At 36.9% G+C, this 10556-nt stretch overlaps 1 protein-coding gene across 1 annotated transcript in view; it reads right to left on the bottom strand.

Annotated features, from left to right (window-relative positions):
• Positions 1-9125, bottom strand: part of LOC307168041 (uncharacterized protein) — an 11026-nt gene extending 1901 nt beyond the window's left edge. Inside the window, exons 1-30 of the mRNA XM_079887580.1 lie at positions 8983-9125; positions 8869-8896; positions 8681-8780; positions 8460-8600; positions 7708-7919; positions 7480-7616; positions 7139-7257; positions 6893-7048; positions 6575-6783; positions 6398-6480; positions 6052-6182; positions 5844-5969; positions 5527-5717; positions 5342-5433; positions 4628-4758; positions 4360-4484; positions 4152-4269; positions 3852-4064; positions 3588-3758; positions 3348-3500; positions 3214-3263; positions 2990-3122; positions 2807-2889; positions 2595-2724; positions 1920-2110; positions 1681-1771; positions 1294-1414; positions 489-676; positions 249-404; positions 21-154 (exon numbers count right to left, since the gene is read on the bottom strand). Of these exons, the coding sequence (XP_079743706.1) occupies positions 21-154; positions 249-404; positions 489-676; positions 1294-1414; positions 1681-1771; positions 1920-2110; positions 2595-2724; positions 2807-2889; positions 2990-3122; positions 3214-3263; positions 3348-3500; positions 3588-3758; positions 3852-4064; positions 4152-4269; positions 4360-4484; positions 4628-4758; positions 5342-5433; positions 5527-5717; positions 5844-5969; positions 6052-6182; positions 6398-6480; positions 6575-6783; positions 6893-7048; positions 7139-7257; positions 7480-7616; positions 7708-7919; positions 8460-8600; positions 8681-8780; positions 8869-8896; positions 8983-9031 (3962 nt within the window). The 5' untranslated portion in view covers positions 9032-9125. The remainder of the gene's footprint in view (positions 1-20; positions 155-248; positions 405-488; positions 677-1293; positions 1415-1680; positions 1772-1919; positions 2111-2594; positions 2725-2806; positions 2890-2989; positions 3123-3213; positions 3264-3347; positions 3501-3587; positions 3759-3851; positions 4065-4151; positions 4270-4359; positions 4485-4627; positions 4759-5341; positions 5434-5526; positions 5718-5843; positions 5970-6051; positions 6183-6397; positions 6481-6574; positions 6784-6892; positions 7049-7138; positions 7258-7479; positions 7617-7707; positions 7920-8459; positions 8601-8680; positions 8781-8868; positions 8897-8982) is intronic.
• Between the last annotated feature and the right edge of the window lie 1431 nt (positions 9126-10556).

Here is a 10556-nt window from a genome sequence, read left to right as displayed (position 1 = left end):
CATCTGGCTTAAGTCTTTACCGTATGCTGTCAGCCGATATTGTTGACAATGTGCTGACACTGAGAGAGCAGAGATTTGGTCCTTTCACTACATTCAGCTCAGTGGCAGTCAGATTATTGTTAGCGCTTAGGTATTTGGTAATGATTTGTTTGCTCTGAAAGATAAATGAATATTTTAACACAAAACCAAATAGTTGACATCTGTAAAATAAGTAAGATTCGTCAGAAAATTCATGTCAAAATCTGCACCTGTTCAGGGGTCCATCCGCCATCATTGGAAATCATCAGCGCAGCCAGTGTGTCGATTTTAGTGATGTTCCACTTGCTTATTTCATTTGCTGTTGCGTTCCTGGACACTGCCCTCAGCACCAGGACCTGATCCTCTGAAAGGCCATTTGGTGATATCTGATGGACAAGAGCAATTCATATACATTAAAACTGTCCTGGATGTCCTGGATGATTTGATCAGATCTTAATATATGACATTACCTCATTGAGTTTGTCCAGAATGATTCTCTGGAAGGCACTATCGTCAATCTTTTCACACAGGCTAGCGAGGTTGTCCCTCACTACAGTAGCATTCAGACAGTTTCTGAACTGCGACTCATCATATCCAAAGGGGAAGGCGCCATCACTGATGATAGTACTAGTGATGGTGCCCTTGGTACAGGGATCCACTTGAAACAAGTGAACAAATGATTTAGGAAATTTTGTGGAAATTATTATGGAAGCTCGTTTCCACCACGGAATAATAATAATAAAAAAAAGGTAATTGTGACATTTTATCTCACAATATTTGGACTTTTCTCTGCGATTGTGAGTTTATAGAATCAGTATTGTGAGCTATACACTTGCAATTACAAGAAACAAAGTCATAATTGTGACTTTTATTCATTTATTTTTTCCGTGGGGGAAACAAGCTTCCATACTCTATCCACTTTATTTTTAACATAAGAGCGGGCGCCATTTGCAACTTGAACTTGAATCCGATCAAAAACAGTCTGTCATGATAATGCAAAATTTTAACTTATTAATGAAATCATAAACTGGTTTCAATCACAAATCACGTAGCCAATGGTAAATAGTTTTACTGCTGCACTTTGTTATTCTTCTGGTTATTTACCTATAGCAGCTAAGAAATCTGAAACCTTGCACATTTACTGGAAATAGATTACTTTCACATTGAAAAACTAGATGGATGTGGATCACACTCACACACTCAGGACAACATTGTTTAATTGTAAAAATATGAGAATACATTTAACAAAAAATATCTGAGATAAATATGGCATACCTGCTCTGCTGGTTCTTACAGGTGCAATGACTGCTCTAAGCAGACTTATCAGTTGTGGTTTTGGTGTGTTTCGCACACGCAGAAATTTTAAGAAGGTTTTGAGGAACGTGCTCAAATCACTCTGTTTAAAACAAGAGGGATGTTTAAATATTACAGGTTTAGTCAGTGTTTACTGAAATCTGGTGTAGGTTTTACTTTGAAACATTTTTCACTCAGAAATTGCTAGTAAAATTCACCAATAATTACAAAAAATGACAGGTAACATTGAATTAAATGTACAATTTTGGCTAAAACTGTATTTTCTTGTAAAACGCAATCCAAGTTTTACTTAACAAATGTAGTTTTACAGTGAAGCTCAACTGTGTATGATTTTCATATGGAATGTACCTGTGTGAATGATTCCCAAAACGTTTTTGAGAGGTACAAGGGCAGAATTCCCAGATCACTAAGCGTTTTCTGATTCCACTTGCTGGATGGTCTAAATAATACAATCATAATCTTTCATTACCAGACAGTCATAACCAGTGCACTTTTTTTTACTAATGAACAGAATCAGGACTGGAAAAAAAAGATTCTCTGCATAATGATAAGTTGACTCCAAATCCTTCAATATCAAGGTAACTTGCCCATATTTTGAAGTTCCCTTTATAAGAACAGCTTCCATGGCTGATATTTGACCAGTTGAGAGAGTACTGCAGTTCTTCAAGTTCTCAAGGATTTCTGGGTCTGAGTTTGTAATGAAGTCAGTGCTCGCAGCACATACCAAGTTGCCCAGCACTGCTAAATCCGGTTTCTGGATGCTTGTTCCATTAATGCCCTGAATTGTAAAATATATACATTTTTAATAAAAATATTAAATCATAATATCTTCAGGCCGTGACACACCAAGCCGACAATCGGACATCGTCGGGCCTTCGTTGAGCTGATTTTTGCAGTGCATTTTACACACAATTCAGACAATTACACAACAGTGTTGGTGGCTTTTCGGCTGACTGAGCATGTTAAATCTGCGGCTGAGCCCTTTGGTGAGAGAAATCGCTCTGATTGGCTGTTTAGCTTAGTGAACCAGTGCACAAAAAAAGAAAAACAAAAGTGACGGTTTGGCTTTTTGGAATGACTACTGCCATCTGCTGGTATGGAGAGTTATTTCCTCTCGACATGCTAGTTTGCAGTGTGTTCAAGCACAACATTTTGGCCTAGATGCAGGTGACACCGCAATCGGGTTTCATCATTTGTAGTTCTCTGATGTCAGTTTGGTGTGTCTGGGCCTTAAATAATCAATATCACTGGACGATACTTACAAAGCAATTTACAGCATTTCTCCACAAGATGTCCCTTCTTCCACTCAGTGTGCTTGAAAAGATAGAGAGATCTGCTGCTCCGACCTCAGCAAAATATGCCTTGCAGAGGGTTTTGTTGATTGTTTCATAACTGAGGAGGACAACAGACAACTTTAACAGAATAGTTCATTGAAAAATTTCTGAACATTAATAAAATTACAGATAGAACTTACTTGTAGTACAGCAACATATCAGGAGGATAGCTGGTAAAGTTCACAATTGAGTCCTTACTAATAATGTTGTACATGCAAGTCAGCTAGGAAAACAATTAGCAACAAATCATGTTAATTTGTTCATGTTTTGACTTTAAGCTCAACTGAACACATTTTTGAATACCAGTTTTTGTCAGCTCTCACCTGAGTCTCGCTCAGTACCACCTTAGGTCTGCCTGCTCTCCGTCGGCAGGCTCTGATCAGGTCTTTGGTTTTATTTGAGTTAAATCTCTGTACACGGGAGCATGTAAATCCTTGCAAAACGTCCACTGACAGGCTGTAGAGAAAAGTCATGCATTTACCATTGTTACTTTCAATGCATACTCATAATGTATTTTTGCATAAACCAGTTAGAAAAAGATCCTTACTCATCAGATTGATTAAAAGCATTCGCAACAGTATCAAAGAACAGAACTGCCTATAAATAAAAACATGCATTAGCAGAAAAATAATCTACATGTAAAAACTATATAATCATTTTTATTTTTGTAAGTTATAGTACCTGTTCAGGTTTCCATTTTTTATTGTTAAACTTTTTCACGACTGTTACATCTAAATCGGAGGGAATATTCACAAAGGTTCTTGGAATCTGAACAGCCATATCATCGGGAATGTTTGTCACTAGGTCAGATGGTGTCGAACCCACACTGATTATCTAGAGATAGAAAACACGTTTAAGACCCAACTTTATATGGTTTGCACTCGAAATGTCTCTAAATACGCATGAATGTTGTTCGCACACCTGGGTCACAAAGGTCTTCTGAAGAATATCTGGGGCACTCAGTAGGTTTCTCACAAATGCTATGTTTGTAGCTGTTTTGAGAATTTGTGCCGGTGGAATTGATACCAGTATTGCTGAAGGGATCCCTCCAATCAGGGATCCAATATTCACCAAGCTGCTGGAATCGCTGATCTGCAGAAAGTACAAAAAAGTTGAGGTTCTGATGAAGAGGTAATTTCAACAACTTTTAAGGGAAGTTTCTTCCATTGGATTGTTAAATAATACCTGAAATGATCCACTGAGAAGCACTTTTATGATTGCCTGGGCTTGTCCAAAGCTCCATCCAGACACATTGCTCAGTGTTGAGAGCCCACTGATAAGAACCGATGGAGATGCGGAGTTTAATTGTGCAGTTGTTAAGCCAACAACTTCATTTCCCAAATTGCTAATAGCATTAGCATCTATGGTTTTGATGTTTCCCGCAAGGGCTGTAGATATCTGAAGACGTGTATAATGAATATCAGCCAGTTACAACACAGTTACATGAAGAAATGACTTGACTTTGGGTTTTAATGGAATACTTACTGCAGGATCCACATTGGAGCAAGATGACTTAAAGTTCGCAAGAATAGCAATAGTTTGATTCTCGTTTAGTGTTGTAAAGATTGATGCTGGGGCACCGCACTGCAAAACTGAAGGCAAGCTAGAACACAGAGAACAAAGTTAATGCTTTGACAACAACTGAACTCCGAGAACGCTCTGAGATTTTGATCTGGTTTCAGTTCAAACTTACTCAAACAAACTAAAGCTGGCGTTTTGCCGAAAGACGAGTTCAGTGTAGCGGTTGAGCACATCCTTTGGAAGTGTCTTTTGATTGAAAAGTTTTAAGTTTTCAGGATTCACAGTGAAGATTTTTATCTGCAAACAACAAAATGGGACAGGAATAAGCAATACGTATTAATTCGCTTTCACCAGTATAATGTGACACAAAACATGGTCTGATTATAAATCAAGTATTGATGGTTTATCTATGCAAACAAGTGGATATAGTAAGTTCATACCGTGCTCTCAGAACCGAAAGAGTAGAGATCGTCCAGACTCAGAAAAGTTATAAATGTACCAATGTTGTTTACAAACCACGCAGTTGAGTTAAGTGTTGCGTCAGATTGGTTGTAGCATTTTGGAACAGTGTCTGAAATGTAATAAATGTAAGAAAATTAACATTTCAGTAAGAAAAAAAGTTATATTGTTAAATATTATTACAACTGAAAATGTTATTAAAATAACAGTTTTAATAATAAAAATAATTTACTACTTTAATAACATTTTTAAAAAGGATTTTTTTCCAGCATAATTTATTTTCAGCATCATTACTCCAGTCTTCAGTGTAACGTGATCCTTCAGAAGTCATTCTAATTTGCTGATTTGATGCTCAAGAATTTTTTTATATTATCAATGTTAAAAACTGTTGTGCTGTTTAATATTTTTTGTGGAAACCATCATTTATTTTATTTTTTTGGAAACCATCATATTTTTTTTTTTTTTTTGGAAACCATATTTTTTTTTCTTTTTTTTTTTCTATTTGCTCAAGATTCTTTAATGAATATTTTGTTAATGAAATGTAACAATGAAATGTTATTCATTTGTTTGAAATAAAAATCTTTTGTAATATTATAAATGTCTTTGTTGTCACTTTTGATCTTTGGTGAATAGACGTATTAATTTCTCTAATATATACAAGTCAATTTTTGAAGAGTAAAAAAAGACTAATTCACCTGTTTTCAGATAGGTCTTAATGGTGGTGTACACATCTGCACTGGAAATCTGAGAACCATTAAAGGTGAAATTGTTGCCTAAAACATAGACCCTAGAAGAACAGAGAAAGCACTTTAAAAGTTACAAAAGACTTTGCATTTAAACTTCCAAGCAAACAAATTTGACTGTAGCCATTTGCACTGACATTTTCCTGTATGACAGGCAAGATGCATTCAGTGTGTCTTTTGACTGTACTGTATCTTTGTTCAGGAACTTCAAGTAGGGCCTCAATCTACGGTCAAACCACACATCAATTTCCGTCTGATTGTCACTTTTCAGTGCCAGAGGCCAGACACAGGGAAGGATGGCGCGTTTAAGATTATCTGGAACTTCTTCCTGCAAAAAAACAAAAACAAGAGAGCACGATGATTAAAACGTTGAACTGTAATATTATTAGCTGTAAGTGTCCCTACATAAATGTGTTTTGAACATTGTATTATGTGCAAATAAAGCAAAACTCACGGTGTCCAAGAACTCAGGGGTTCTGACAAAGTTGTTAAAGATGACACAGATTTGTGAATCATTGTTCACCACATCCAGCTGTCTGAGGTAGGTTCCCAGCTCAGAAGGAGATACAGAGTTTACGAGCTGAAATACATGAATTAAACACCAGTTACAGTTACATCATCTACACTGAGCATCTGAACTGTAGAGTTGATATGGAGCGTACCACAGATATCCGAGGTTGTGGTATCAGAGAGAGGAAGGTGGTCAGATTTGGAAGCGGCCCAAAGCCGAACAGGCTTTCGTTCAGGAACGTGATAAAGCTGTTGTTTCCGTAGCACCTCAGAGGCTGTGGCCCTGCAAGAAAAAAAAAAAAAAAGTTTGATCTTATCCGATGTTAAGTGAATAAAACAAGATTTAGAATAATTTCTAAATATTATTTATTAAATTTTATAAGTATAAAATGTACTGGTTTTATATTTATAAAAATACTAAGTTTATTATTTTTTTGTTTATTTTTTGAGTTGTATCATCACTCAATGACTTTTATGTGACGTTTAATGAAGAAATACCTCTGAAGGACTGAAGAATGCTGTTGTAGATCGCATTTTTGGTATTTGTGGGTATTGAAGATTCACCGTTTAACAGCCTCAGTCTGTAAATTGAAAATGAACAGTGTATAATGTTTTCTTTCAACGTGTTCCAATGTATACTCACGTAAATGCAATGTACAGATCTTTTGTTCTTACGCGGATTGAGTGATATTGCAGTCCCTTGTGCTGAGGATGGTAAAAAACGGAGACACAACGCTTTCTGAAAGGTTGGCTAACAGAGGTTTTAGTCTTTTCTGGAACCAGTCTACAACTTCCTGATTAGTGACATTTATATTAGACAGGTTGGCTCTGTCAAATATCTGTTTTATCAGTGCTGCATTTACATCTGGTGTGAGTCGGGCGTCCTGGACAGGAGACAATAATATCATTGCACCATTAGCATAGTTACTCTTTAAAAAGTTTTTTTAGCACTTTAAAAAAAAAGTTTTATTAGTATGAACATCGTTTTCACACCTTCACTTTCCCGGAAAGGAGGTCAAAGAAAGCGGAGAACTGGCAATCCTTAACAAGCTGCGTGACATTGGTGACAGTTGGAGGATCCTTAAGCGCACCAGGAGTGACTGAAAACTCAGCTAGTTGTTTTAGACCCAAAAGAGGTAGAACATCCACCTAAATTGACAAACAAATTGACTGTCACAATGGTTGTTTTTTGGTATTTTTCAAAGGTATTTTGCATGAATTGCAACATTTAACACTCACCGCTGTGAAGTTTCTATTCAGTTCCGTAAGGTCCGTTAGGGGAGCTGACTGAACGAACGGCCCAAAGTTTCTGTTGATCCACTGCGTACTGCTGGTTGAATTTCTAAGGCACCTGGGATCTGAAAGAGCCACAAGAACATTTTCATTGTGATTCATTATATTAGTTTAATGTGAACCCAAAATTTGTAAGTTGTCTCGCTCACAGAGTGAGTGGTATTTAACATGAGCACTTGATCTTTTAAACGGGGCATGACACAATATTTGTGCAAATGATTTCATATTGTGAACATTTGCGTACTTTTATGTTGAATTCAAAGAGGGTTAAAATATTCCAAACCAACCATCAGTGTCATTGCGAGAGAGGAAAGCTTTCATGAACTCTTTGTAGATCAGATCCTGTCTTTGAGTGGCATTAGGTTGCAGTGGATTGCAGACGTCTTGTCCATCTCGTAGAGGAGCATTCACAAAAGCCTCAGTGCTGAAAGATAACAAACACCGTATTTCATTTTTTATCTTAGTGTCTGAAAATTACATTGTCACTTCGTACAATGTAACTATGACAAGCTTACATTGTGCTGTAACTTTCACAGGTGAGGTTTTTGCTGCTGAGACAGGACAGGACTCTTTGAGATACTGATGGTAAGAAGGGCTTTAGTCGCCCCTGAAACCATGAGCGAATGAAGGCAGGATCTCTCAGTCTCTGAGGACTAAAGCGATCGACCCGGACGTCAACGAGCACATCCAGAACATCAGACCAAGACACATTGCTGGGACTCGGAGTCTGGAAAATAAACACATTTTAGATATCACATTAAATATGATATAACATAATATAACATAATGTAATATGGGGGTTGGTAAGTGTTTTTTTTATTTAGTTTAAAATTAATTCAGACTTTTATTTGTTGTTTTTTTGGTAACTTTCTTTTAATATATACACTGCATTTCAAAAGTCTGGGGTAAGTAAGATTTTCTTTTTTTTTTTACTTTTATTCAACAAGGACACATTCAATTGAGCAAAAGTGACAGTAAATGCATTTATAATGTTACAAAATATTTCTATGTCAAACGAATGCTAATCAATCACAATTTCCACAAAAATATTAAGCAGCACATCTGTTTTCAACATTAATAATGATCAAAAAAAATTCTTAAGCATCAAATCAGTATGATTTCTGAAGGATCGTGTGACACTGAAGACGAGTAATAATGATAAGTATAATGGTGGTGAGCATAAGAGACTTCTTCCCAAACCATTATACAATCTTCCTGGCCCCAAGAATTTGTCCAGTAGTGTGATATTAAAAAACAGGCTTCTTACCATGTTGGAAAATTTGAGCAGTGCATCATCAAGGTTTGCGCTGGTTTTGGTGAAGAAAAGCTTCCAGGTCTCTTTTCCCACATTGCCGAGCTGTTTGCAAGCCAACACGACGGCCACTTGTTGAGAGTTTAACTGTGACAACTGATGACACAAATAAGCTTTTAATAAAACTAAATCAATGACTACAAAAAGCTAAGTGTTTTTCTCTTGTGTAATATTACCGTTGGTAGACAGGCAAACTGCAACACAGTGAAGTTGCAAAGATTCTGTGGGCCTGTTGCATTCGGAGCCGTTGTGTTCAAGAACTGATCCAAAGCAGAGCTGCAAACCAGAAGAGCATGCAACATGTATTACAGACCATTGTGTCCTCAGTGCCTTAACTCATTTGAGTGCAGACAGAAAAGCTCACCTGTTGACACTTGCACAGAGGGAAGTCTCTGGAAAAGGACAAGACAACAAAGACTTTAAGTTTTAGAAACATCACTGACATCTCAAATCAAGTAGGATATAATCAGTCGCTTACCATTTACAGGAGTTGCTGTGCACTGCAAGAGTGAGAACAAATGTTGCATTACAATTGAAACATAAAAACAGACACAATCTACTGAACATGAAATGTATCTTTTTGTTCATCATTACTTACTTGGCTCGCTCTCTCAATGCACTCTGGAGGGAAATAAAACACAATTCACACTTTAATTCGGGCAGAATTTTGCATTCAGTTATTCTGATGTGATCCACGTATTTATGAGCAAGTGTTATTGCTCGATTCTGCCTCACCATCGGGAGGAATCATCATCACTGAGTCTCTGATCGTCAGCAGGGCTTCAGTCTGGTTCGAAGGGACCGATGATAATGTCTGATCCATCTTGTTAAAGCTGATTCACAGAGAAAAGACAAAACAAACGTGATCTTAATCAATACTAATACATCCAGATCGCTATTTGTTTTGATTTTTAAAAGCCACTTACAAGATTTTGTAGTTTTCACAACTGAAGTTTGCCTGCAAAAGAGACAAAAGAGAAAACATTAAAATGTTGGACAGGAACAAAATGGATAATAAAGTTGATACATAAACAAACAACAACATAATTAATGTTATTATTATTAAATGAAGTATTTCTACACAGGTTGCATCTAAATCGTGGCATTATGCACCTTTCTGGCCTGAGCCTGAAGAGAGGGGAGGAAGTTGTTTAGTTTGTCTCCGATAGGGGCTTGAAGAAGGAAGTCAAAGACTCTTGTGAGGATGTTCGTTCGCTCTTCTGGTGAAGCGGGAGGACTGAACACCAGTTCATCCAGTTGCACCGGTGTGAGAAATTGAAGCGCGTTCACCTGCAGACGACATGAGACACAAGCTTCACTGGCACACATTTACAAAGCTTTTATATATGAGTTCAGTCAGTCTTTACTCGAATCATCACTAACAGCAAAAACGTTTGACTCACAGCTGAAAAATTGCGGTTCAATTTTGAAATAGCTTGAAGCTGTGCAAACTTAAAGAAACCGCCAAAGTTTTGCAGGATGAAGTCCGAACTGTTGTAAAATGGCAACGTGCAATCGACACCTGAAACAACATGAAAAACTGAGTTCTTTACTGGTCATATATATGGAGTCCTGTAAAGTATTATGTGTCAAATTAAATTATGAAGAGTCTAATAAAATTCTTAATGTGTCTGTTAACTTGAATGATAAATAACATCTACTTGAGTTTTGACGTTGTGACAGGAAAGGAACAATGAAGTCGTTGAGGATCCATCTCTGTGTTGTATTGTTCATCAGTCCTAAACTATTATTTAGCCCCACAAAACTGCAGAAATAAAACAGAGATGTAAGAGGATAGCGATTACAAAAGTATTTTTGACAAGCACATTTCTCAGGGGCATCAGTAGATCCTTTTTACAAGTCCCAGTGAAATACTGCAGTGCCACAATAAAATATTATGTCAATGGAGATTACCGTTCACTGACTTGAGAATAATTTTCATTGATACAATTATGTCACGTGTGTTTTCCATCAGCGTATTAATGAGTAGGCCTACTAGTGTTGCCAGATTTGCAAATTAATTCAATCGTGATTCAATTGGATTCACTCAGA

Source organism: Squalius cephalus (assembly GCF_949319135.1).
Source record: "Squalius cephalus genome assembly, chromosome: 1".
Lineage (NCBI taxonomy): Eukaryota > Metazoa > Chordata > Actinopteri > Cypriniformes > Leuciscidae > Squalius > Squalius cephalus.
This window is presented reverse-complemented; position numbering and strand designations above follow the sequence as displayed.